The sequence below is a fragment of the Canis lupus genome, chromosome 4 (genome assembly GCF_011100685.1).
Source record: "Canis lupus familiaris isolate Mischka breed German Shepherd chromosome 4, alternate assembly UU_Cfam_GSD_1.0, whole genome shotgun sequence".
Classification (NCBI taxonomy): Eukaryota; Metazoa; Chordata; class Mammalia; order Carnivora; family Canidae; genus Canis; species Canis lupus.
In genome coordinates, this window is record NC_049225.1 from 23,110,213 (window position 1) to 23,138,024 (window position 27,812).

The following is a 27,812-nucleotide window of genomic DNA, read 5'->3' on the forward strand; positions in this document are numbered from 1 at the left end:
CTTCATCACCAACAGGCCTCCCTGCCTCCAGGGACTCCCTGTAGAACAGAAGGCCAAACTGCTTACCTGGCATTCAAGGCTCCCGACACCACTGCTCCTCCAGCTGGCTCCCCTGCTGTGAAAGGATTACTCCGCCTTCCCCCTCTGCTCTTGCTAGACCCCCAGTGGGAAGCTACCCAAATCTGCCCTCCAAAGCCCAGTGGAAGGAGCCCCTTCCACACCAGCACCGCCCCCCCATGGCGAGGCATCTTTTGGGCACAGGTCCCATTTTTCTCATCTAGACTAGACACCCCTGGGAGCAGAGGCTTCATCTTTGCACTGCTCAGGCTCTCTGGAACCTTGCAGAATCCTCTGTGAGCAAATTCCTTTCCTCACTATGGCAAACGCAGCAGGGGCCAAGCCAGGAGAGGCCCCATCCTCGGGGAGTTTAACTTCAGCAAATTGTGGCCAGAACACTCGTAATGCAGGTAGAGGAAGCATCGCTCATTAAAGCAGATCCCTTTACAAGTCAGCCCACGTCTGACACCAACGTAGAACACACAGGCGCACGTCATCAAACCTTGGTAATTTTTTGCACGTGCTTAAATATATGGTAAGGTAAAATTCACCATCTTAAAGTGTACAATTCAGGGGCATTAAGAATGTTCACAGCATTGAACAACCGTCATCTCTGTCTAGAAGTTTGGGGATTATTCTTTAAAGGAACTTGCATTAACTTTTTTTTTTTTAATGCATGTAATTCAAGTTAAGTCAAAAGGAAAAAGTTGAAATGATTCTAGAGCAGTGGTTCTCAGGCAGGAGTGATTTTGCCACCCATACCCATTCCCTCGCCTTTCCGGGGCCATCTGAAGACATTTTGGTTGTCACGACTGGGGGACAGGATGTTACTGGTATCCTCGAGACCAGGGATGCTGCTACATATCCCACAGTGCGGAGAGCAGCCCCCAGCACAACAAATTCCCAACTTAGTGTCACGCTACTGAGATTGAGAAACCCTGCTCTAGCCTCACCACTTAACGATAATCTTTGTCAACATGCTGTACGCATTTCATTCCTTTCTCTATGCATATATTTTTAAGCAACAATAGGAAGCATTTTAGGGAACTATGCTATTTGGTGTCTCCTTTTTAAGAAACAAACATGGGGCACCTGGGTGGCTCACTCTGTTAAGCATCTGCCTTTGGCTCAGGTCGGGATCCTGGGGTCTTGGGATCGAGCCCGCATTGGGCTCCCTGCTCATCAGGGAGTCTGCTTCTCCCTCTCTCTCTGTGCCTTCCCTCCATTTGTTTTGTTTTGTTTTTTTCCTTCCCTCCATTTGTGCACCAATGCGTGTGCTCTCTCTCACAAATAAGTAAAATCTTGAAAAAAAAGAGAAAAAAACACGTCTTAAATATCCATCTTTCCAAGTCACAAACTTCTCTTCTGCAGCATTACTTTTAGCAGCTGGCCGAATTTCATATAGACTCTCATTTAACTAATCCCTGTTGTTGGACACTTAGGTTCTTCCTAATTTTCTTTATTAAGCAGCGCCGTGGTGAACATCCCGATAGCTGCACATGTGGGTACGTGGGGTTGAAGAGCAAAGGTTTTTCAGGAAATAGGGGAGCTTCTGATCCCAGCTATAACCCCTGGTGGTGTTCTGCAGATCCCCTGTTAAAGTGTCCTCAAAGCACCGGAGGCCGCCAGCCTGGGGCCACCTGTCGTGCAGGGAGCCACGCACTGCCTAGGGTGAGCGGGCCATTGTTCGACCCTCGGCAGCCCTAACGTAATCAGTTTTACTATCCTTGGCTACTCGGGTTAATGTGTCACGCGTTAGAGCCAGTTATTAGCAAATTAATCAGAGTCCAGTTTGTGGTCCTATTAGGAGAGGTCATCATTTGTTGGTTTAAGGGAGCTTGATGAAAACCATCGCTCCGTGAAATGTCTGCGTGTCAAGCAGACTGCCGTTCGCACCTACCTGCGGGACTCAGGGTTGTCTTCTCCTGGCTGGATGGTAGTGACCGTAATTAACTGAGATGCGCTCAGCTCAGGCGGACATACCGCTTTGGGCGCATCAGGAGCGAAGCGATCCCCCCGGTTGGAATGGCTAATTAGCTGATCCCTGCTCAGAGCCCCAGAGCGTCACGGTCTCTGGGATGTGTGACATTACAAGTCACGCCAGCAGCGTGCTGCCCTGCCCTTTACACTACCCTCAGAATGGCCCCCCAACATCCCTGCATCAGTCCATCTGTTCATTCAAACATTTGTTGAGCACCTACTGTGCATCAGCTGGTCATCTGGGGAAAACCAATCCTTACTCTCCCGGGGCTCATGTTGCCGTGAGGGGAGACGGACAATAAGCAAACACGTAAACGGGTGACAGGAGAGGTTCAGAAAGTAGAAGTGCTTTGAAGGGAATAAAACAGGCTAACAGAGTGGAGGGTGAAGGGGTGTGGGGCAGTGAGGGGATTAGGGATGGCTCCTCTGTGCAGGTGACACTGGAGCTGAGGCCTGAATGCAGATGATGTGCCTGCAGACATCTGCAGGGAGAGGGTCCCAGGGCCTTCAGGAGAAGCTTTGGAGAGGGGTTAAGCCTAATCACTCCCCACCCCGCCTCCCTGAGGGTCCTTCGGAGGGGCAGCGAGCTCTCCACCCGTGTCCCCTCCCCTGGTTGAGAGTCCGGGTAACCCACACCACTGGTTGCCATATGTTGATCGCAGAGCTGGTGAATGCAGCCCAGCCCAGGTGCACCCAGGACGCAGGCCCCTTTTGTCAGCAGGCAGCTAAGTGACAATTTTTAATTCATAAGACATCTTGCCCAAAGCCCACATCCCAGGCTGACGCCCAGTTTTTATTATGCAGCAATACAGTCAGACGGGACAGGGGTGGGCCTGCAGGCCAGCCTGCCCCATGGGTCCAGGGGGCTGAAGCCGCACACATACGGCTGTCTCGTGGGCTACCGCTGGCTCTCGTGAGAGGAAGGAAAATCCGGGGCCGGGGGTGGGGGTAGGGGTCCAGACATGAACTCTTTAGCGTCGTGAGAGCTGAGTTGAATTCTTTGTTCCACCCCTAGATGACCGAGTGCCAGTGATTTTTAAGCACTCTGTGCTTCAGGTTCCTTATCTGTAAAATGGGGATAATAGAATCTATCTCATGGCAGGGGAGCGGGGGTTGAAAATCGAAAAAGATATGCACGCAAAACGCTGCATGGTACCAGACGCAATCACATCGGCTGGCCTAGGGAGACCCGCTCACAGCTCACCCTGGGTCCTCCGTTCAGGAAGCTGCAGAGCCCAGAAAGAAGGAACAGGAACCAAAGGCGCACCTACTGTGTGCCAGGCACTACAACAGGTGCTTTATTGCCGTGATCACGCCTGAGCCTCCCCCAGCCTGGTGAGGTGGGAGCTGTTATCTACACGTTACAGATGAGGAATTTGGCTTAAAGGAATTAGCAGTTTGCGGGAGGTCTCGCAGCTGGTAAGTGGCAGATCTGTTGCCGGCACCTAGGTCTTTTTTCATCCTGCCAGTTTATGCACGGTAGGCAGTCTTCACTTGGGTGTTGATGTAACAGGCTCCAGGCAGAGACCCCCGGAGAGAAGGGGGTGCAAACCCCAGTTCTGCCCTCCTCCCTCGGAAGGGTCCCTGACCCAGGGCCTGAGACGGGTGGGGTGACCAAGTCAGAGGCCAGGTGAGGGATCGGCATCCCACAGGTCACCCCCAGGTAGCCTCCGTCCTGCATTCAGGGACTGGCATTGGAGTGGATGAGTGTGTGGGCCTCGAAGCCCCACCCAGTCGCGAGCTCCGCATAAGATTGGCCTTGGTGGAGCAAGCCCCCGCCTCGTGTGTGCTCCGTGACCCTGTGACCCTTCCTAATCGCAGCTCAGGCGTCCTTCTGAGTGCCACTAGGGATGCAAGTGTGAGCCCCTGGCGCTCCTCCCGCAGGCCACCCTGGATCTTGCTGCGAGAACCAGGGGAGCCCCCACAGCTCAGGGCAGTTCTGAGGGTGCCAGCCCAGCGCTGGGGCTCAGAGGAGTGAGAGATGCCGCAGCCCCCAGGACTGGCTTCCTGGGGCCTGTGACACTCGGGGTGGATCTTAAGAACCGGGAGGACCAGGGTGGAAGCCGTTGGTTTTCCTTGAACTCAGAGGGCAGCAGGACAGGTCGCGTTCGCCCAGCGGAGCAGACAAAGCAATTGAAAGTCATGCCTGTGTTCCCACGCGCCCCATCAGCCACTCGCTAACTGCCTTCCCCCCAGACCTGGCTCGCCCTGGGTCAAGATGCTGCGGGCGAGATAACAAGGGGACAAGATGTGCGAGTGATGAGATTTGGCGGGAGCCAGGGAGAGGGGCGCCGGGGGAGGGGGAGAGGCTGGCGGCCTCAGAGGGGGGAGGGGGAGGGGGAGCCCCCGCCGCCCCCCCCAGGGCTGACCTTCCCTCCTCCCCCATTCTCCCTCCATCCACCTTCCCCCCCTCACTGCCTCCCCTCTGCCTGGACCGGCTCTGAGGCACAGAAGCCCTTTGCTTGACTCTGCTGCGCCCTCTAGTGGCCACTCGGCCTCCCTCCCTGGGTTTTGCTCCCCACGCGTCTGCACCTGCTCATGTCCCCGGGTCTGTGCCCCACTGGCCCTCAGTGTCTTACTGTCTGACCTCTGGGGGCATCCGAAGATCCAACCCCATCTTCATTCTCCCGAGCTGCCTCTCTCTCTCTCTCTCTCTCTCTCTCTCTCTCTCTCTCTCTCTCTCTCTCTTCTCTGTCTCTCGGCTGCTTGACCCTACTAACCCTCTTGGAACTCCCTCCTCTCCTGCCTCCGGGCACCTGGCACATACAATGTCCCCCTGCATCTCGGGCTACTGCCTGTCTCCCTAAATTCTCCTGCTCATCCTCACTGGAGCCATAGGCCTGCCCCAGAGGTAGCCTTGCCAGTGCCTCTGTATGTCCTGCCTGCAGCCCTGCCTTCCCACCAGACCCCAGGGTGGGCCCTCCTCGCCACCACCCGGAGGACATTGCCACATGGACATTGTGCTACTACCTAAATCTGCCCAGAATGTATGGTGTTTTTACCTAGGATCCCCTCCTGAGGAAAAAAAAAAAAAAAAGCAACTTTGTCACCACTCCATTTTATGTAGGATGATGATTTCTTGTATCTCTGCATCTGCTTGTCCCTTAGCATGGGGCCAAGTGCGGAGTGGGTGTAAACGTGTGTAGGGCCAATGCCTGTGGAGCAAGAAAGAGAGATGTAAGCCAGCCACTTAGTAGCTGTGTGACCTTGGACAACTTATTTGTCATCTCTGAACCTGCTTCCTCATATGTGATGTGGGCTATGTTCTTACTAAGTTATGGTGAAGAGTAAATAATATGGTGGCACAAATGGCTTCACTTGGTGCCTGGCCCATGGAAATTCTCAATGAGCACTAGCTACTGTTTTTAATAAATAAGGGAAAGAAGGCTGGGACTCCCCCTTGGAAGCCTTTCATGCTTTTGCAGACTCGATTCACATCCCCCCAGCCTTTCCTCTGGGAATCTGAAGAAGTCTGGGTGCCTGGAGCTCCTAGAAGAGGTGGCTGCCCCCAGGATAACCAGCAGGGCAATAATGAACCTGCTTCTCTTTTGTGAACTCATTAAGTCACCAGCTCCCAGAACCCTGAGGGCACCGAGGTGCGGTCCCACTCCACCCCAGAACCCCTCCCCTCCCAGGTATATCCACATGCACCTGGGACAGCACCTGTCAGGCCCAGGGGAAGCAGCTGCTCTTCTGTTCAGCAATGGGGGCTGAACAGGTGAAAGGCGTCCCAGGTAAGCCTCCCTTGGCCCCTGGTCCCTGTGGGACTTGGATAAAGAATGTCTGGAAGACCAGAGGGTTGACAGGGTGGTATCAGCTTCCAGGGGAGCAGAGAAACTTGTTTGTGTGGCTGCCAAGGCCACATCCCCCTGGGGAAAGGGAGTTAAGAGAGAGGAGCCAGGAGACGGTGACCCACCCTGAGGCCAGAACCCTGCTGAGATGGCCTTGGCCTTAGAGCTGCCAACTTGTACACACGGGCTTTTGGTTTTGAGGCTCTCCTAGCAAGAGGACAGGGTTGGCTCAATGCTCCTATTGGGCGAACAGTTCTAGACACAGGCATGTGGGGACGGGGGTGGGAATAGAGCAGGTGGTCCACGGTGGTAGCACAGATACACCAGATGGCCAACCTGTGTTGAGAACTTCCTATGTGCCAGGCACTGTATTCACTCATTTCATCCTCCCAACAACAGTCTGGGGTGGGCACCATTGTTGCGCCCAATTTACAGACTAGGAAACTGAGATCATCCAGATACGTTAATAACTTGACCAAGCTCACCCAGCCAGCAACAAGCAGAGCTATCTGAACCCATACAGTCGGCCTCCTGAGGGCATAATCCTAACTACCTCTCTACACCATGCTGCTTTCCTGGGGGGGACTTAGCTCAGCAAGTGCTTGCTTACATGTTCAATAGCGTGATTATGTCATTAATGTTGATCTTCACTGCAAGACTGAAGGGATGAACCTTGCCTGCTTTTCTCTACTGATTCTCTAACGCCTTACACACAGTAAGGTGCGCAATATGAACTCAAAGGAATGAGTGATCTAATCAATCTGTCTTTGAATGAGCCCTGCCCTTGGCCATCCCGGCTTGGGGCTCAGGGCTCCGTCCCTGCCTGTGCCTGAACCAGCATCCCAGGAGTACTGCTATTGCCATGGTGACAGGAGGCCATCAGAGCCAATGGCTCACTCAGGTGGTCCCGTCAGCTCCCTGGGTGTAACCCGTTCTGGCTGCTGGTCCTGGGAGTTGCTGATTCGTACTTGGCAGGAGGTAGATATGGGGAAAAAGTGTGTGTGTGTGTGTGTGTCTGTATCTGTGTGTTGGAGGAGGGTCCCTGGGTTTGAATGTGTATCAGTTGGAGGGTATTTGCCTGCAGGTTTGCTGGAGAAAAATGCCTGGGTCAGAGAAGAGGATATTTTATGAGCTGGAGGCAGACTTCAAGCTGGGGATGGGCCGTATGGTCATGATCGGGGCAGAGGTGCTAAGTGGGGAGGCCCAGCTGCGTGTTCCAGAGTTGATAACTCCATTTTTCAAGCCAAAAACCAAAGCACATCATTCAACAAGGGGCTTCTGGTTTGTGAATGATTTATAGGAAAAATCTTGCAAAGATAAAAATTGAATCACATTTAGTTAAACATTTGATAGGTTCCTTTATTGGGAAGAATAAATTTATATGGAAATTCAGAATGATGGGATGCTAGCCCTGGGGGCTGGGGAGGTGCGGCCCACGCTGGCAGGGGGCGATAGGCGGCAGGAGGCTCGGAGATGTTGCCTCAGGGCAGCCCTTCAGCGCAGCATTTAGGGACTCAGAGGACCCACCCCCCAAAGGGCCCTGCGATGACCATGCTTCACCCCCCCAACCCTGATCACCCTGTGATGTGAATACCTGGGTGAGGGCTACATCCCCTGCTAGACTCTGTCCCCCACATATCGCAGGAGCTCAGTGACTGTCAAATGGATTAGCTAATGACAAACAGATGAAAGCCTCCATCCTCCTGTTTCCCCAGCAGCAGAATTCCTGGCTAAAGAAAAAGACACTTCCTTACCTTCATGCGTGTCCATGCCTCCTTGCAGCCCTGTCCTCCCCCACTACACCCACTCAGCAGGAAGGTGTCCAGGTCTCTCTATGGCCGTGGGAGGAAGCTCCAGGCAAAGGGGGAGGCTGGGGTGACGTCCACTCCCTGGCCAGGCCCCACGTCACAGTCCCCAAAGCCCACAGTCTGAGCCTGACGTGAGACCTGACCGGGCTCTGCAGTCATCAGCTGTCCCTCCGCCTCAGCCAACCCTTGTAGCCCGCGAGGAGGACAGGGGAGGGACAGCCTCTAGCTACCGACTGAGTGGACGTGGATGCCTTGCCGGCCAGCAGAGAGTTGGTGGAGAATAGCCCCTCCCAAAGTCTAAAGTCAGAAGGGAAATTGTCCCCGCTTTGTGCTTTCCCTAGTTGATCCAAGAGATGACGGACCCCCTAATGGTGCACAGATCCCTTTAGAGCCCGGGTCGGGGTGGGTGAGCCAGGGGATACAGTAGCTTCTACCTGTGTATGTCAGTTCCTGCTTGTGGGATCAGCATTCATCCATCCATCCTTTCCCCAGTGCTGCCCATCATCCAGGGCCCAGCTCAGGCAGTACTTAGTGAACACTTACTTTGTGGCCACTGCCCACCCCCCATCTTCAGGGTGGCCGGGAAGATCACATGAACACATAGGGAGCAGTGAGAGAGCAAACAGAACAGTGGCTACCGCCTGTGAGCGTGGAGGGTCAGCCAGAGAAGTAGGACTGCCTTCCTGGAGGAGGAGGAGGAGGAGGAGGAGGAGGAGGAGGAGGAGGGGCACTGGGTGGGAGGATGGCAGGTAAGGCCAAGAGAGGAAGGTGTTCACAGAGAGAAGAGGAGGCAGGAGTGCACATGGAGATTTGGGGAACCTGGGAAAGCCGCTGTGGGGACACAGGGCGCCTGTAGGGGGGCATAAAATGGAGTTGGTAGGGGAGCGAGGGGTGGACACAGAGGTCTCCATCTGAGCCAGTGTATCTCGAGTAGGGTTTTTGCCAGTACTTTAAATATATACTTCAAGTTTTAATAAAATAAATGCTTATTCTTAAGATTGAATTGGGTTTTTAACTTACATTTAACGTAAAGGGAAATTGTATCACTGCTCAGTAGAAAATTAGAATAGGATAGAATGGAATAGGATAGAAAATGACTATAAAAATAAGCACAACGCAAACAAAACTAGGTTTCTGCTTTAGTCCACTTGGGCTGCTATAACAGAACACCACAGGCCGTGTGGCTCATAAACAAAGAAATTTATTTCTTGTAATTCCAGAGCCCGGGAAATCCAAGATCCGAGTGTCAGTGTGGTCACCACCCTGGTTCATAGGTGGTGATTCCTCACCGTGTCCTCACATAGCACAGGGCGCATGCGATCCCTTCCATCCACGAGGGTTCCACTTGCAGGACCGAGGCACCTTCCAAAGGGCCCACTTCCTAATGCCCTTGTGTGGCTTTGGGTGTCACCATATGAATTCTGTGGGGAAGCAAGTGTTCGGACCATAGCAGTTACCAAGTCCTAGCTGCATACTGTTCCCTTTAGAAGCCTCCAGGCCTGTGGCCTGCTCTCTCTCTCCCTCTCTCTCCCTCTCTCTCTCTCTCTCTGTTACGAAGGAAGACAGCAAGTGTTGGGTGCTATAGGCACACTAGCACCAAACTGAGACTTTCTCCTTGACTCCTTCCGAGAGACAGAAGAAAACCGAAAAGCAGAATGTCCTCACTGTGAATCATTGCTGCCTACTGCCTGGGCCGCATCTTCCAGAACACTTCCCATTACTCCTGGGGCCAGCGTCCATGGGGTTAATGCTTCATCCTTAACGTGCAGAGAGGAGCCCCGACCACAGCCCGTGTCCACCTGCCCTGGGCCCCAGGCGTACCTGGAATGTTACTCTTTCTTGCAGGGAATACCAACAGCATCTTCGCTCTGGACTACATCAGTGGGGCGCTGACCTTGAACGGCCTACTGGACCGAGAGAACCCCCTGTACAGCCACGGCTTCATCCTGACGGTGAAGGTGAGAGCCAAGCGGCAGGCACAGGCCTCCCGTGTGCAGGGGCCCCCACCGCGGTACCAGCCTCCAGCAGCGCCCCCCTGAAGCTCCAGCAGGGCGTTGCTCCCGGCCCCTCACCTGCCTGGGTGCTGGGGCTCGTGTCAGGACGGGACCACACCTCCCAGCATAGGCCGGGTCAGGGGCCGTGCTGGCACCCCACAGCCATGATCAACAATCACACAGGATTAGGACTTTCATCCCCATTTTAGGAACCAGAGAGCACACAGTAGGTGCTCATCGGTGGTCCTGACGGTTACCCATGATTCCTAGTTCTCCATAGTAGCCACCTCAGATTCTCATATTGACCCCATTTCTGGGGTTTGTCCCAGTTCTAACTCTGACGGCCTCCCCCAGGGACTATTCCCTGGTTAGGAAGCAGCAGCGTAGTGGGGGGAGGTGGGAACCACTAGGGTCCTTACCCTGGAGGTGTGGTGGAGCCACAGCCTCTGGCCCCTGTCGCCCCCTAATGACTATCTTAATAGAAGACTTCTGGATCCTTGTATCTGCTTCTGCACTGTCTGTTGTGGTATGTTGTGCTGATTGAAGAAAACCTGGCCTCACAGATTTGTAATTGGAAAAGAGAGGATTGGGGTTTGTTTGTTTTTTTTTTATTTATTTATTTATTCATGAGACACACACACAGAGAGAGGCAGAGACACAGGCAGAGGGAGAAGCAGGCTCCCTGCAAGGAGCCCGATGCTGGACTCGATCCTGGGACTCCAGGATCACGCCCTGGGCCGAAGGCAGATGCTCAACCACTGAGCCACCCAGGTGTCCCATGGCCGCTTTTAATTAAAATCTATGATTTGCAGAGGCATTCCCTGGGAAACCCATTTAAGGTATGGACTTTCCCTGGGCCATAGGGTTCCTCCCCAGCCCCGTGGACTGAGGTGGGGGAGGACACAAGGGCTGGGATAGGAGCTTCCATCCTGAGGAGGACAGAGGAGCCCAGCCTGGCCCTTGATTGTTCTCCTTGACCTTGGGAGGGATACAGAGCGACAGGTTGATTAGCCCTCCTTGGCCGGCTGGCTCCTCTGTCACCACCCAGGGTGCACACATGGTTGGGGTAGGGGGGCCAACACCACCACTTTCCCATGTTGCATCAAGCCACCAAGCCACGGGCCCCTCTCTGCCTCCCCTCCTCTCTGCACGCTTCCTGTAAGGTGCACAGTTCCAGTTGGAGAGAGCTGTGTCCTGGCCCCAGTGACGCCACCAGCTTACTATGGGACCCTGAGCTCATTTTTTCCATCTTTATATAAAATGTGAGGGGGAGTTCACAAACTTGGCTGTGAATCCAAATCTCCTGGGGAACTGGTAAAAGATAGCTAGTCCTGGGCCTCCCGCCCAGAGACTCAGATTCAGAAGATTGAGTGGGAACTGGGAATGGGTATTTGTGGGGGGGGGGGGGGGGAGAGGTTCTGGTGCAGAGACTGGGCACCCAAGGATTTGAGCCCATTTTTCCCTGAGTCCGACCCAGACCATCATGATGCCTAGCACAGTGTTTGGGCCATAGCAGATGCCAAATTAAGTCTTAATTACCTGCTAGCGCAAAAATTCTTGACCTCAGTTTCATCATCTGCCAAATTGAATAAAGAGTCCCCTTTGCCCCTTGAGGAGCCCCTAAATCTGTCTTGTCATCATCATACCACCTCGTCCCTTTGGTCCTGGAATCCTGCTGCCTGAGTTTGACACCCACTCTGACTATGTGTCCTTATACAAGTTACTTAACCTCTCAGAGCCTGTTTCATCAAGGGTAAAATGGGGATGATGATGATAGAGTCTTCTTCCCAGGATTGTGGTCAGGGCATGGGATAATTGACAGAAAGCACAGGACCCAGAATTGACAAAGCCTTGGTAAGTGATGATGTTATGATTACGGCCGCCTTCATCTCTGGGGTGTTTGTCCTCTACCTGCAGGGCACAGAGCTGAATGATGACCGTACTCCCTCTGATGCGTCAGTCACCACGACCTTCAACATCCTGGTTATTGACATCAATGACAATGCCCCGGAGTTCAACAGCTCTGAATACAGTGTGGCCATCACCGAGCTAGCACAGGTGGGCTTTGCCCTACCCCTCTTCATCCAGGTGGTGGACAAGGATGAGGTGAGTCCCGGGAATGTGTGGTGTATCCAGACCCCCGCCCTTTCTGGGCTGTCCAACCCTGGGAAAGATGCCAAGTATCTCTAGGCTTCCAAGTTCCCATCTATAAAATAGAAACAAACATTGCTGCTGCTCCTCCCTTGCAAAAATCAGCAGTCTCTAATCCTCAGCCTACCCCCCACCCCTGCAAAAACTCTTTGAGCACACACTACCAGTGTATAGTTCTTCATTTAGCGATTTATTTAGGAATTTATTTAGAAATATATGTTCATCCTATTAATCTAGTATGTACATTATAAAATATACACCAAAAACTAGATATTTTAAAAGTTGGAGGGTCTTGTATAAAATAGGACTTTGGAAAAAAAGTCTTATTTCTGTTTTGGGTGTAGTAATGACTCCTCCTTTTCCATGTGAGTAGCATAAGTGCTTTCAAGGGGATCCCAGGCCACAAGGAGACTTCGGGGGTCCTGGAAGCCTGCAGCCTCCTGCAGGGCCCACCTGGAAGGGGCATGGGCAGCGAGTGAAGGAGAGCTCAAGAAGGCCAGGAGGGAGGAGGCTCCGGGATGGGGCCGTGCCCCACCAGGCCTGGATGGGACAGGCTTCCATGCTGACAGGGACCCTCTCAGCCTGCCTCCTCCCCACCCGGGCCGTGCCTGGTCTCTCCCCTGCCTGTCAGCAGCCACAATCCTTTTTTTTTTTTTTTTTAATTTATTTTTTATTGGTGTTCAATTTACTAACATACAGAATAACCCCCAGTGCCCGTCACCCATTCACTCCCACCCCCGCCCTCCTCCCCTTCTACCACCCCTAGTTCGTTTCCCAGAGTTAGCAGTCTTTACGTTCTGTCTCCCTTTCTGATATTTCCCACACATTTCTTCCCCCTTCCCTTATATTCCTTTTCACTATTATTTATATTCCCCAAATGAATGAGAACATATAATGTTTGTCCTTCTCCGACTGGCTTACTTCACTCAGCATAATACCCTCCAGTTCCATCCACGTTGAAGCAAATGGTGGGTATTTGTCATTTCTAATAGCTGAGTAATATTCCATTGTATACATAAACCACATCTTCTTTATCCATTCATCTTTCGTTGGACACCGAGGCTCCTTCCACAGTTTGGCTATCGTGGCCATTGCTGCTAGAAACATCGGGGTGCAGGTGTCCCGGCGTTTCATTGCATTTGTATCTTTGGGGTAAATCCCCAACAGTGCAATTGCTGGATCGTAGGGCAGGTCTATTTTTAACTGTTTGAGGAACCTCCACACAGTTTTCCAGAGTGGCTGCACCAGTTCACATTCCCACCAACAGTGTAAGAGGGTTCCCTTTTCTCCGCATCCTCTCCAACATTTGTTGTTTCCTGCCTTGTTAATTTGCCCCATTCTCACTGGTGTGAGGTGGTATCTCATTGTGGTTTTGATTTGTATTTCCCTGATGGCAAGTGATGCAGAGCATTTTCTCATGTGCATGTTGGCCATGTCTATGTCTTCCTCTGTGAGATTTCTGTTCATGTCTTTTGCCCATTTCATGATTGGATTGTTTGTTTCTTTGGTGTTGAGTTTGATAAGTTCTTTATAGATCTTGGAAACTAGCCCTTTATCTGATATGTCATTTGCAAATATCTTCTCCCATTCTGTAGGTTGTCTTTTAGTTTTGTTGACTGTATCCTTTGCTGTGCAGAAGCTTCTTATCTTGATGAAGTCCCAATAGTTCATTTTTGCTTTTGTTTCTTTTGCCTTCGTGGATATATCTTGCAAGAAGTTACTGTGGCCGAGTTCAAAAAGGGTGTTGCCTGTGTTCTTCTCTAGGATTTTGATGGAATCTTGTCTCACATTTAGATCTTTCATCCATTTTGAGTTTATCTTTGTGTATGGTGAAAGAGAGTGGTCTAGTTTCATTCTTCTGCATGTGGATGTCCAATTTTCCCAGCACCATTTATTGAAGAGACTGTCTTTCTTCCAATGGATAGTCTTTCCTCCTTTATCGAATATTAGTTGCCCATAAAGTTCAGGGTCCACTTCTGGATTCTCTATTCTGTTCCACTGATCTATGTGTCTGTAGCAGCCACAATCCTTAATAGCACTTCTATTTATTACCGCTGCTCCCAGCCCACTCTGCTCAGGAATTCCATTAGGTTTTCCAGCCTGAGGGGCTTCTCTGCAATTACACCTCACAATACCAGGCTCCCACACTGGCCTTGCTCCAGGCCTGGCTTCCCGCTCACTCCTCTTGCTCCTCTCTGGCTGCTCAACAGACCACCAGCACACCTGCCCAGGAGCCCCTCCTCCCATGATCCAACTGGTCTCCTGTCAGCTTCTCTTCCCTGGACACCCTCCACCCCAACCCGCCCCCACCCCTGCCCCCTGCCAAGGACAGAGGACCACGAGGGCAAGTCAGTCCCCTGTGTGTACATGTGTATGGGTGCACATGCCCCCGTCTCCTGCTAAGTCATCCCATACCCATCTGTCTGAGAAAGCTAAAGTATGTACTGAGCACCTACTGTTTAAAAGGAGCTGTATTTAGTCCTTTGAGGAAGCGTAGCCATGGGACCAAGTGTGTTTACACAAAGTGTAGTATGTACTTTTTAAAACATACACAAAAATGTAGAAAGTTTAAAAGGTGGAGATAAACAGGTATAAAAACAAGTTCCAATATTTTCTCATACCCCAGTGGGCCATCTTTTATCCCCCTGGGGCACAGCACCCCCTGTAGACGCTGCTGTGTAAGTGAGAGCCTCAGGAGAAAGTCTCATCTCTGGTTTCAGGCTTTCCTGAATGTCCAAGAGAACAGAGACACTGATACTTGCGTACAGGACAGTGACAATAGATAGCAAGGGCTACAGAGCTCAGCTGAGGAAGGGAAAGAAAGGGGCCAGAGGGAGCCGGAAGACCAGCCAAAGCTCTGTGGTGAAAGGGGGGACCAGGGCTGAGCCTTGGGACACACATCAGATGGTTAAAGGTAGCCAGGAGGACTAGTAGGTTGGGCAGTGGCCCACAGAGAGGCCCAGCAGGTGGAGGGAGCAGGTCGTGCCATGTGACTGATGCAGGGTTGGCATGGTGAGCTGGTGGGAGGGTGGGCTGGGACGCACAGGGAGCCCCAATTCCAAACCAAGGAATTGGGGCTCGATTTTGGAGGCGACCCAGAGGGGAGGCAGCTTGTGTAGTGGTTCATGGCCCAAACTCTAGGATCAGACGGGGCCTGTGTTCAAGTCCAGCCTTGCCGTTTGCTAGCTCTGCGACCTCGGGTGAGTCATTGACCCTTTCTAAGCATCACTAGGCTGTCTGGGTGAAAATGTGTCCATTTCTATTGCGGCAACAAACTAACCCTGAAACAGAGGTTTATTTCTCACTCCGAGGTTTATTACTCACCCAGCACAAGTGGGCAGGGCGATCCCTCTCTGTGTCGTCGCTCAGTGCACGCTCTGTGATCACGTCGGTCACTGCAGGAGGGAGGGGAAGGGGGCAAGCACCAGCTCTTCTATGCTTTATCCTGTGACTTCTGCCCAGAACTAGGGATGTGGCCCCACCTCACTGCCAGAAGGCTGGGGAATATGGGGAAGCAGCTCCATGTTGGCATCTGCCACAGGGAATGCCACCAAGGGATAGAGGAGATCAGACCTTTAGTCTATAGGACTCAGCACAGTACCTGCCACACACCCAGATGTTAACCAGATGGATCCAGGGAGCAGCAGCAGGGCCAGAACCCCCAGGGCCTTCTCACCACCACTGGTTGGGGGATTACAGGGTCACCCTGGCCCCTTGGAGATTAACTCAGTCCTGCTTTGCTGGAAGGCCTGTCCGAAGTGTCTGCAGGGATGCTGAGGGGTATCTGGGTCCAGCCTGCCTCTGGTGGCCACTCCCCACCCAGGCACAGGCATCACCATTGCCCTCTGTGGACTGGGTGCCCGGTGCTACCAGGGACCATTTCGTTCCTTGCCCTAGAGAGTTGACCAGTGTCTCTGACAGTAAAGGGCTGGCCTCCAGGGCACAGTGAGGTGCAGAGAGAGAACTACAGATGAACAAAGGCAGCCCAGAAGCCCAGACTCCACCACCCACCAACCAAGGTCCTCTGGGTCATCGTCCAGCCTCCCAGTAGAGCTGCACCCAAACCATCCCAGACATGGTCCTGGACCGATTCCCTAACTAAGAGGGAGGAATAAATTGCTTTCTGAATTGCCCTACTCTTTTTGTATCTCCCATCTCTTCTCTATTCTCCAGAATTCTGGAGGGCTCTAGATCTGGATGGGGTCAATGCTCCCAAGGCCCCGTCAGGCCCCGGTTTCCCAGGATGGAGTGTTTAGGTACATTGCCAACGTCCAGAATCTGGGAAAAAACGGGGAACCTCCAAGAGAAACCAGGCACCTTTTGTAAAAAGAGATTTTAAAAATTTAGCATCTCTTCCAGTTCTCTTTCTGAGGAGAAGATACAATCGGTTGGGATTTATGTCTGGGGGGGAGGATGGTTGGATTTGCCAGGCATGGAGGAAAACTGTGTCCATGGAGCAGACTTGGAGGAGGGACAGGCATGAGGAGAGGTGAAATCTCTGTGTCATAGACTCTGCAGAACATGTGATTCTCCCTCACGCTCACCGTTATTGTGGTTTTGCAGGTATTAGTGCATAACATTTGTCTCCCCGATTCAACTGAAGGATTCGCAGGCAGGGGCGGCTTTGCTTTCCTGGCCGTCGTAACCCAGTGCCTCACACTCTGCCTGGCACCTGGGAGGCACTGCAGAGATATGTGCTGGTTGAATTAAAGCACGGCCAAATGGTAAAAGTAGCAATGAGGTGGCTCAGGGCTTTATCCAAACCAGACTCTGAGTCAGTGGCCCTGTACCGCAAAAGTCCAGTTCCCCCGAGTTTGTGTAGGAAGGTGACCTCAGAGGTCCACGGTGGGGCAGTAGAGGTCGCCGATGGAAAATAGAAGGAAAGAGGAAGCAGTTTAACCTCTCAGGTAGCACTTTGTGGCAGTCATTTCCAGCAAGGATGCTAATCTAACTCACAAAAACTAGATGATGCTGGCTCCCCTCCAGCTAGAAGATGCTACTCAGTTTCTTGCTGAATCTCAGGCTCTGCAGGGAAATTCAGGACAACAAGGGTGCTTGAAAGACGCCCTTTCTGTCTCCCAGGGACTCCACTGGGAAGTCCTTGGGAGGCCTCTGAGTCGTCCCCGCTGAGTCATTTCTTCTCCTTGGCCCAGCTACAGAAAGATGGAAGATACAGAAGAGATGGAAGGATAGGATGGGCTGAAACCACCACCAACCCATTTGCACTGCCTGACAGTTGAGATGCAAATAGATGGTTGTAATGCAAATCACCAAAAAAAAAAAAAAAAAAAAAAAAAAAATCTCAAGGCCAAGGCCCCAGGAGTCAGCCTTGGTGTGGAACTCATCTCTGTGTTTCAAATTAAAGGCAGTGGCAGCCTCACTCCCCTGTTCCTGGTGGCCGGGCGTTCTCCTCTCTTCCTCGGTGCCCTGGAAAGCCACCAGAAATAAGCAGCACACGCACCCACTTGGATTCCTACCATCTCCTTTCTACCTACCACCCCTTTGGCCGCAGCATGTTCAGCATGTTGTGTTTTCTCCAGTTGGGTCAACTTTTCCTCTTCGGATCCCCACCCAGTCCTGCCGGAGGCTGAGCTACCCGTCCTGTTTTCCCCTCTGCACGGGAGGGGGGCGGGGGTAGGTTGATCAGATGACTGGAAGTTTCTGTTCTGTTGGACTAAAATCCACTCTTCTACTTCGAGGCAAGTAGATCTCTGTGCTCTGCATCCCGCCTCTGCTGCGGAGGGGGTGTATATCATCCGCACCTCTGGCTGTTCTACAAATTCCAGCAAAAGGCTTTGTTTTTAAATACTGTCGGCACCGGGACCCCTCTGGGCAGACGCAGAGGGCCCCAAAATTGGCAGCGCCTCTCACCTGCCCTGTACCTTTCTTCTCGGGAGTTGGGAGCCTTTGATCCACTTGTTTCTGTCTCATTTCTGACCCACAGCCTCTCAGCCCTCATTTCCTGCTGTCCCTGCTGTTCCTTTGCAGGGGGGAGTGGGGAGTGGGGCGCCAGTGTCCCCCAGAGAGGCCTCCACTGCCGGCTTCTGACTATTTCTGGGAATTGGAATCATTTGAGAAGGACCTTCAGGGGCCCCTGGTGAAACTCATAGAGCTGGGGGATTGTGTGTGCATTCGCTCAACAGACATGCTTGTGCACCTACTGTGCGCCCGCCGCTGAGGAATTGGTACTAAAGATGCAGTCCCTGCCCTCCTAGAGCTTCTGGTTCATCCCAGCTGGGAGGCCAGAGGGATAGGCACCAACACCACTCTGGGTGGAAATGAATGTCAAGAAGTCAGAAACAGGGTGAGGGATGGATGGGGCACAGCGGGGGCCGATTTTTAAAAAATTTTTGCTTCCTATCCCCATTCATTTTTTTTAAAGATTTTATTTATGTATTCGTGAGAGACAGAGAGAGCGAGAGAGAGAGACAGAGAGAGAGAGAGGCAGAGACACAGGCAGAGGGAGAAGAAGGCTCCATGCAGGGAGCCGGTTGTGGGACTCGATCCTGGGACTCCAGGATCACACACTGGGCTGAAGGCGGTGCTAAACCGCTGAGCCCCCCGGGCTGCCCCCAATTTTTGACTCAGAGGTTCCGGACTGCCTTCCAAAGAGGTGCCCTTAGAGCAGAAGTTAAGAGGTGTAGAGGAGGCAGCCACACAGAGCTGCAGAGGGAGAACATCCTGGCAGCAGATGCTCCCCTGCAAGGGCAGGGGTCCCCCAAGAGGGAACTGGCAGGGCATTTTCAAGGGGTAGAAAAGAGACTGGTCAGGGGGACCTGGAGAGAGCTGCAGGGGGTGAGGCAGCAGCAGCAGCGTCAGCGTCAGTCAGCGGGAGCCAGGCCAGGCCCTGCAGCCACAGGAAGGTGTTTTTCTGTTACTGCCAGTCCAGTGGGGAGCCAGGGGGTTGACATGCTCTGAGTCACCTTTCTTAAGGGGCCCTCTGATGGCTGTATTGAAAATGGGCTGTCAGGAGCCGAAGGTGGAAGCAGGGAAATGTAGCAAAGCCGCACAGAAGCCCCCCCCCTGGCCTCCCCCAGCCACCTGTTCTAGCCAGCAGGTGCTTTCCAGCGTCTGATGGAGGCTCTCTTACAGTTTAGCTGTTTTCCTTTCAGGGTGGCAAGAAGCCAGAGAACCCCAGTCCCCTTATTATGAAACCCAAAAAAGTCCAATGGAAAACACCTTCAGAACTCTGCCCCGGAAGACCGTGAATGACCCACCTTTTTGGTCTTTGTGACAGAGGCTCTCCCGAGTTAAAATCGGCCCAGGATTCTGAACCGTGGCCCAGCATTCTGCTACCAGACCTACCCCCACTGCCCAGGGACGGTGGCAGAGAGAACCCTTGAGCCAAGTCCCACCCCCGTTCTGCTCCTGACTCACAGAGCGATTCCGAGCCAGCCAAGTCTTCACTCTGTACCTCAGTGTCCCCCTCTGGAAAACCATGGGTGGGGCCAGTCAGTCTCAATGAAGACTCTACAAAGCCTTAATCCAAGAGGACCTGGGTGGGAAGGAGAAGGTTCACTCCTGCCACCGGCCCACCCCCCACCCCTGCCCAGCGTGGGCCCCTCCTCCCTTCCCTGAACTCACTCCAGCGGCCTCTGCTCCCTGCTTTGGGCAGAGGGATCTGGGACCTCTGGGCCTCATTCCCCACCCCCAGTGTCCTCTCCCACCCCGCCTGTGTGCTTGTTTATTTGGTGTCACCTGGAGCACCCTTTCACCAGGTAGGGTGAGATGGAATGGTGAAAAATGAGCACTTTGAAGCCAGATGGCCGTGGTTTGAATCCTGCTGTGCTACTTTTGACCTGTGGAAGCTCAGAGGAGTTCATTTATCCTCTCTGATTCAGTTTTCCTGTCTGGAAAATGAAGACAGCAATGGTACCTCCTCACAAAGCTGTTATGAGGATTAAGTGAGTTAATATGTGTATTTGAAACCGTGCCCGGCCCATAAAAAGCACTCTTTAAATTTTAACTGCTTTTACTATCCCAACCCTTTGAGAGAGAGAGAGGCGTATTGTTGTGTTTCTTCAGAGAGGAGGCAGTCGAGGCTCAGAGGGGTTAAGGGGCTTCCCCAAGGTCACACAGCCAGTGGGTCACAGAGCTTGGCCTTGAACTCTCAATCCTGCGCTTCTTGCTTGCACTAGGGAGCTCCGCATTTGCAGCCACGGCTCCCCATTCTCAGAGGTTTGGTCCCACCTAAGCAGGTGGATCTCCCACCTCCAGCATGGCTGTGGGCAGGGCGGGGGAAGGGGTGGGAGGAGGTAAGGCAAGGTGAACGGGGACACATCTGGCAGGAGCTAATTCCTATTTCAGGCAGGAGATGACACGATTCATTTATTTGAGGGGCATAGGAAAAAATAACAGAGAATTACCCACCTCCCCAAGGAGAAAACATCACCAAATACATAAATAAAAGAAAGCAAATGACAGGGAGAAAAAGCCATATTCCAGAATACTGGGTTTACTTGTAGGGATTGTGGGGGCAGGGGGGTGTAGGGGGCAGGGAGAAGGGGAGATTGTTCTCATTCTCCTGCTAATCTGGGCCTCGTTTTTATCCATCACTCTTATTCTCCATTCCACATGGGTCCCTGGCCTGTCAGGGAGCCCAGCCCGCAACCTTGTATTTATTTAAATTTATTTTCCCATTTGTTCTTACTCACCAGTCTGTCCAGCGTGAAGTGGCCCTGTCCCCACGCAGCCCTGCGCAGTTGTAGCTCTGGGCCCCAGGGGCCTCCACCAGGCTTCCTTTCAGTCCAGAGATTCTTACCCCAGAAGCGGGGGTCCACTGCCTCCCCAAGGCCTCCATGACTCTGGGTGGAGAAAAATCTGTGTCTTTATTTTCACTAACCTGTAATTGACCGTTAGCACTCCCTTTAATTATGAAAATAGAAACAAACAGTGGTATTAGCCATACATGGGATTTTGACCCCGAGAGAAACCTCAGACATTTTCATGTCACGTTTCAGGGGTCCTGGGATCTCAACAAACCATTGATTGTTATCACTGCTCTGAAATTACAGTGTTTGTTAACCCCTCTGCCCAGTCATTGTTTAATGCACTAGGAAGCACATCATTCTTCTTTAATGCCCTTTTAAAATACCTGGTAACTGTATTTCAATGCAATGAGTTGATTTTGTGGTCTCATGTATTTTAAATTTTTTGCAATTAAAAATATTATTTTAGGAAGGGGGACCATAGGCTTCACCAGACCATCGGAGGGGTCCTTGGCACAAAAAAGATGAAAAAAACCAGGGGACCCTCTGCTCATGAACTACCACCGTTTAGCCCAGCTCCCTCCTTGGGCTTTTGTTGTAAGGCTGACCTTCTGCTGGGGGGGCAGAGTTGGCATCCTGAACCACACATGCATTTGGAATGAGGTTGGAGCAGGGAGGTTCCGCGTCACACATTCAGCGGAGGGTCCGTTTTCCAGCTCTGGATGCTCCAGGCCACTGTTCAACCGGGCCGCATGTATCCATCCACCAGCATCTACTTTGCAGTAGAGACACAGGGACCCTATGTCCCTGCCACCCCAGGAAGTGATCCCACTTGCCCTAAACTCTCCCTACCTGCTGATGTGACCCCGAGAGAGCACAGCTCTCCATTTTCCTATTTTCCAAAGCAATTGGAACTAGAAACCAAACTCTGGAAGCAGTGAAGAGATGGGGAAGAGAGGGAGGGCCAGGCTGCCAGCATCCCCGGAAGCAGATGTGTGAGTTTTTGCACTTTCTGTGGATGTATGATTATCTAGTTATCCAGACTCTTTTCTTCCCCTCTATTAGGGAGATAAGTGGGATCTGGCTGGAAATCACCCACCTCCCACTGAATCCCCTGGGCGGTATAAAGGAAGTAGATAGAATGCCTCCAACATTCTGCACCTCTCACCCAGCTTGTGATTTCATCAGTGACACGAAGCTGAGGGGAAGGAGGGAGTGAGGGCTCTGGTCCAGGGAGCAACCAAGATGAAGCACATACTGAAGTGGAGGTCGGCAGTGCCCTAACCCCAGTCCCCAGGCCAAGGTGCCCATCCTGGCTGCTTCTGTTCCTGAAAGCTTCTCTGGTGATCTGACTGCATAGCCGACTAAGTGTCCACCCAAAGCTGTGTCCACACAGCCAGTAACTGGAATCGTGGTGCCTGCGTGAGCATCACTCTGCACCTTTGTTTGCCGGGCACAGGTCTGTTTGCAAGACCTCCGTTGTGTCACAGCTTCAGCTCACATTTCTCGGGTTCTTCCCCCAAGATTTTTAGGCTCTCCAGGAAAATGTCTGTTGACTTCAAAGCAAAGCCATTCTGGAAGGGAAGCCAGGGGGAGCAGGGCAGCCCCATCTGCTCTATTTCCTATTAATTTCTCCCCAGTTGCCTTCACCGAGGCTCTTATTATGACGATGGTGATTATTAGGATTTTTCTGTGCTCGGCTGCATCCTGTGGTGTGATTCCTCCCAGCATGCTAAGCTCCAGCTTCCTTGAGGACCAGGGGGTGTCCTCGGTGTGATTCTGACACCTCCTAATTTAGTCTCATCCTTAAATCTAATTAGCGTGCTATTTACACCAGGCCCAGTAGCCCTGGCTGGGGTGTGAAGCAGGCAGCCCCACTCCTCACTGTCGCCCCTCTCCAGCTGGGCCCAGTCTCCTCCCTTGGCTAGAAGTGGTCTTTCATCTTGGTTGTGGAGCACTCTACCCCCTTCACCCACCTCCCTGGCAGCTGACCCTCTTCCCTGCCCCCCACCACCCCTGTTCACGATAGGAAGTAATGGGAGTCATTTTGTCCTTAGGAGTCACGCTTCCTAAATGCAGAGCGTGGTCTTCCTAAACACCCCAACCCCATGCTGGGAGATCAGAAGCAGAACTAATGCACTTCATCCTCTGTCCTCTTCCTGTCCATGACCTCCTGGCCACTCCATGCCCACCACGGTGCCCCTTTTACCATGGGCATCAGTGAGCCCAGTCTCACCCTAGAATGTGATTTCTTCTTCCCACACTCCCCTACCCACCCCACTTGCCACCCCCATCACACCCCTGACAGCAATAGATGGTGTATCTTGTTTATCCCCCTGTCTCGAAGAGTAGGGGTAAGCACGGCCCAGCTGGGAGCGGTCCCTGCATGTCTCACCCCATCACTGTGCCCACAGGCAATGAAACATCCTAATTAACAAGTAGGGATGACAGATCCCAATGGGCAGTGATGGTGAGAGTGGGCCACCAAGAGGGGCGCAGAGCCTCCCCCCAGAGCCAGCACCCAGTGCTGCTTGCCAGAGCTCCTACAGACTCTGTCCCCTGAAAGGGCCGATGGTGCAGGGGTACGTGGGGCCGGGGGCAAGAGGCATTTCATGGCAAGGCAACGTTTCATGACCGTGTTGTCACTTTACCCAGGAAGGCACAGGGCAGACGCTTACTCCTCTCTCCCTCTCCACATCTTCATTTCTCCATCTGTTACCAATCGATTTGAAAAGGAACTGAGAGTAAGTTCTCAAAACCAAGGTTGTCATGCGTCTATATCGCAGGTTAAAAGGTGCAGGTTTTCCTCTTCTTGGTCCTGACACGTGCCCTGAGTCCAGAGTCAACGGGCAGGTGACATCTCTGCTTCTCTCACATGGGCAAAACTAGCCTCCGAGGAAAGCTTCTACTAAGGCCAGAGCGTGCAAAAGCTACGCCAGCTGGCGAAGTGCAGGGTAGCAGGCACCCACGGGCCTGGGGCAGGAAAGCAGAAGAGATATTCTAGAAGGAACCAATTCGTTAGTGTATGTAGTCATCGACAAATACGTGTTGAGCACCTACTGCATGCCAGATGCTCTTCTAGGTACCGGTCACAAGTCCCGCCCTCGGGCAGCATAGGCTCCAGGGGTGGAAGATTGAAGGAACCCTGAGTCTATGGCAGAGAAAAATAAAGCAGGGGGAGGGGTTTGAGGGAGCCAGAGGGGTTGGAGGAGGGCTCTCTGATGAGGTGACCTTTAGGAGAGCCCTCAGTGAAGATGGGGTGGGCCATGTGGCCACTTGGAGGAAGAGCCTTCCAGGCAGAGGGCACAGCAGGCATGCGGCGGAGGCAGCAGTGCACCCACGCGTGGGGCAGGAGGAGGAGGAGTGAGGAGGATCAAGGAGGAGGGAGGAGGAGGAGTGGGGCTGACAGAGGTGGTCTGATAGGCAGCTGTGCCATCAGGGCTCAGCTTGTGCAGGAGGGAGGCAGGAAGCCACCTGAGGGTGGTGAGCAGGGAGCAAGGGCCTTACCATTTGAAGTATCAGGACAGTCTGTGAACACGACCCGAGTGTCCACATCCACTGCTGATGCATAAACAAAATGTGGCAGCTCCACAACGAAACAGTACTCGGCCGTGACGGTAATGCGGCCCCGACATGTGCTACCGTGTGGATGAACCTAGAAAACCTTATGCTACATAAAGAAGCAAAACACAAAAGGCCACATAGTGTGCGATTCCCTCTGTATGAGATGTCTGGAACAGGCAAATCCAGAGACAGAGAGATTTGTGGCTGCAGGGGCTGGTGGGGAGGGGAATGCGGCGGCGTGACTGCTCACGGATCCCACGTTGCCTTTTAGAATGATGGAGATGTTGTAGACCCGTATCGGGGTGGTGGTGGCACAACATGGTGGGTATGCTGAAAACCACCAAATTATACATTTTAAGTTGTTAAAATGGTGAATTTTATCTCAATCAAAAGAAAATTATTTTATTTTATTTTATTTTATTTTTTATTTTATTTTTTTTTAAGAAAATTATTTTAAAAGATGGTCTGGCTGCCCAGGGTGAACAGACCACCCAGGGCAGGGCCGTCGTTGGGAGGTAAGGATAGTAATTGCAGGTGCTATTGGGGGAATGAGAGGTGCTCTGCTCCTGAACCCATTTTGAAGGGAGAGTCAGGATTTTGGGGGTGTGCGTGTGTTGAGGGGTGTGTGTTACAATGACTGTGCAAGGTGTTTGACCCAAGCACTTAGAAACATGGAGTCCTTCCTTCCTGAGATGGTGAAGGGGTAGGTTTAGTGAAGAGAAGGTGGTATCTTTTGGTTAGCTTGCAACACATTACATCGACGTGTGTGTTAGATATCCATATGGAAACATCGAGAAGGCAGGGGGGCATGCTGATAAATGTCCAACAAGCAGCTCTAGGTTGGGGGGCCCCTCATTTGTAGCACTCGGTGGACTCTCTGGTGTAAATCCTCCTACCATATGGACCTCAAGCTGCCAGCATGACCGCAGCTGGCTCACCTAGATCCTGGAAATATCCCACAACTTGGGCCCAGGCTGGAGATAGAAACGTAAGCATCGCCAGCACCTCACTGTATTTAGAGCCACAGGTCTAGCAGGGCTCACTGAGGCAAGGGTTGTGTGTAGGGAGAGGGGGGCTGGGGCAGCCCAGCGTTCACGTTAGGGGAGATGGGGGTGAGCCAGCAAAGGCGACTGAGGAGTGGCCCCAGGGAGGAGGAGGACCAAGAGGAAGCACGCAGGACAGGAGTGTGATGGGGGGTGGGGGTGGGAGGCACCGTCTGCAGGAAGAGGGGCACAGCTCGGGAGAGGGAGGAGGCAGCCAGCCCTAACATGCAGCAGTATTTGCCAATTAGCATATGGATCTGTGTTTACTTTTCTGCTTTCAGCATAATGACTCTTAATTGCCCTCATTAGGGAATGTCCAAATCCGCTAACGTTTACAAAGCAGGCCAACCAGGCCCTTTTTTTTTTCTTTTTTAATCCACTTGACCCTTCTCTTCCCCCTGCCTTCAAAACCCTCCCACCCCACCCTCCACCGCCGCCCCTCACCCCCACCCCCTGCCCTTGATGGCTCACCTCTCAGAGGGATGCGGGACCACCCCCTCCAGCTCCTGCAGCGGTGCAGATGTCAACTCATCCTCTAGGGACAGGACTACTTAAAAAATAAGCAGGTGGCCCCAGTGGCCCAGTGGTTTAGTGCTGCCTTTGGCCTGGGGTGTGATCCTGGAGACCTGGGATCGAGTCCCATGCCGGGCTCCCTGCTTCTCCCTCTGCCTGTGTCTCTGTCTCTCTCTCTCTCTATCTCTATCTCTATCTGTGTGTGTGTCTGTCTGTCTGTCTGTCATGAATAAATAAATCTTAAAAAAATAAGCAGACCACTAAGGGGAAGTAAGAATCCCGTGATCCCAAAGGCATTATAGGCAGTGAAAGCAGCCAGTCTCAAAGGCTACATTCTTTCTGTGTGATTCTTTGACATTCTCAAAAAGACCAAGCTATGGTGACAGAGATTACCATCAGTGGTTACCAGGGCTGAGGGATAGAAGAGGAGTTGAGTGTAAAGATAGTTTGGGGGACAGTAGAACCGTTCTGTATCCTGGTTGTGATGGGGTAACACGAATTTATACATGTGTTAAAATTCATAAAACCAAATGCCCCCAAATGTCAATTTCACTGCACGCTAATTTTTATAATTATAAAAATCATAAATTACTGACGACCTCTCCACATCCACACCCTCCCAAAAAAAAGATGAGATGAAAGGTAAGCAGCATACACAGCACCACAGGGTGAGCTTTTGGACTCAGCACCATCCTTCTCCCCACTGTCTTTTAATTCAGCAAGTAGGTAATCTGCACCCCGCCCCCCGCACCCCGCCATAAAGCCAGAAAGGGAGACCAGAGAGCCTTGAATGCCAAGGTGAGTTTGAACATAATTCAGCAGGCAAGTGGGAGCCATCGATGGTTCTTGAGCACGAGCTCTTGATCCTCAGAGCTGTTCTTTAAGTTGATTGATCTGGACACCAGGAGAACGAAGACAGTGAAGTGACAGAGGATGATGGCAGACAGCAGGAAGGGCAGGGACTGGATGCAGGGTTTGTGGAGTTGGAATGCAGCTAGGGTCTGGAATCTCAGGGGCCAGCGTGCAGAGAAACCCAGAAGGGCAGGCTAAGAAGAGGAAAGAAGGTGAGAGCTGCCAGCCTCTGCCCGCTGGGCAGTGGCCAGGCCCACCTGGTGTCCTCTCCACCTCGGCTCACTTCCTCATCTGAACGCCCTCCACCCACCCTTGCCCACTCCCTCCATTTCTGTCTCTGTTTTTCTTTGAGTCTGATTATCCTCTCTTGCTCCCCTTCCCAGCCTTCCTCCTGCCTCTGTCTCTACCTTCTGTTTTTCCCTCACACCCACGCATTCACAGATAAGCACTCGCAGAGCCCACTCATTCGTGCATCTCTTCCTTTGTCCATTCAACCGTAGTTGTGTGCCCGTGCCCCATGCGAGTGCCTCGCGAGGTGTGCAATGTGTCAGGTAGGAGGGGCTCTTTGCAGGCTGCCCAGGTTAGACTTCTGGGATGCCCCAGGGCTGCTGAGTGACATGCAGGGCTGTCCCCAGGCATGATCACTCACCTACCTGAAGCCCAGCACCCGTTCCAGCCCAGGATGCATCCCTTAGGGCGTTTGCGATGCTTTTGTTCGGGGAAGGAGATGCAAAGCGCAAAGCTGGGCAGACCTTCCTGGAGGAGGAGGGAGATGAAATCACCCTGCCTTTGGCTCCTAGATCCCCCACACCCAGGTGCATGGCCCCTACTCCGTCTTGAGCTCTGCCCTCCGGGCCTCCTCAGACAAAGGGATCCCTCATTTTGAAAGGCAGCCCTGAGAGGGCAGTTTGCCTGAGGTCACAGAGTGTGTCAGTTCCAGGGCTCCCAGGACTCCCTCCGCCGCCCCCTCAGCCCCTCCCTGCCACCTATGGGCCTGAGGAGGTGGACTCCAAGTGGGAAAGGCAGAGGGAATACAAAGTGGTGTGATTAGCGGCAGGCAGTGTGCCCTCCCGATTTCCATAAGGCATTTAGATTTCTTTGCCTTGCCACACATTTCTCTCTCTGTGGGAACAAGGAAATAGTTTTAGCATGGTAAATAGACAGAGCCAGGCAGCTGCTGAGTGCAAAGCCCAGCTCCTGGCTCCTACCAACCCCTCCCTGCTCCTCCTCCTGAAGGCCCTGGAGGGCTGGAGGCCCCCCCATACCAGCCAGCCAGGCTCATCCTCCTACGGGGGCCACGGGGGCCACGAGATCCTTCCCCGCTGAGGCCCCAGAGGGAGGGGAGGGACAA

At 52.6% G+C, this 27,812-nt stretch overlaps 1 protein-coding gene across 6 annotated transcripts in view; it reads left to right on the forward strand.

Moving 5' to 3' along the window:
• CDH23 (cadherin related 23) overlaps positions 1 to 27,812 on the forward strand; it is a 365,507-nt gene that overhangs the window by 169,186 nt on the left and 168,509 nt on the right. For all 6 annotated transcript variants that reach the window (XM_038534255.1, XM_038534260.1, XM_038534256.1 and 3 more), the window contains exons 9-10: positions 9,482 to 9,594; positions 11,548 to 11,736. In XM_038534255.1, coding sequence (XP_038390183.1) covers positions 9,482 to 9,594; positions 11,548 to 11,736 — 302 coding nt within the window. The remainder of the gene's footprint in view (positions 1 to 9,481; positions 9,595 to 11,547; positions 11,737 to 27,812) is intronic.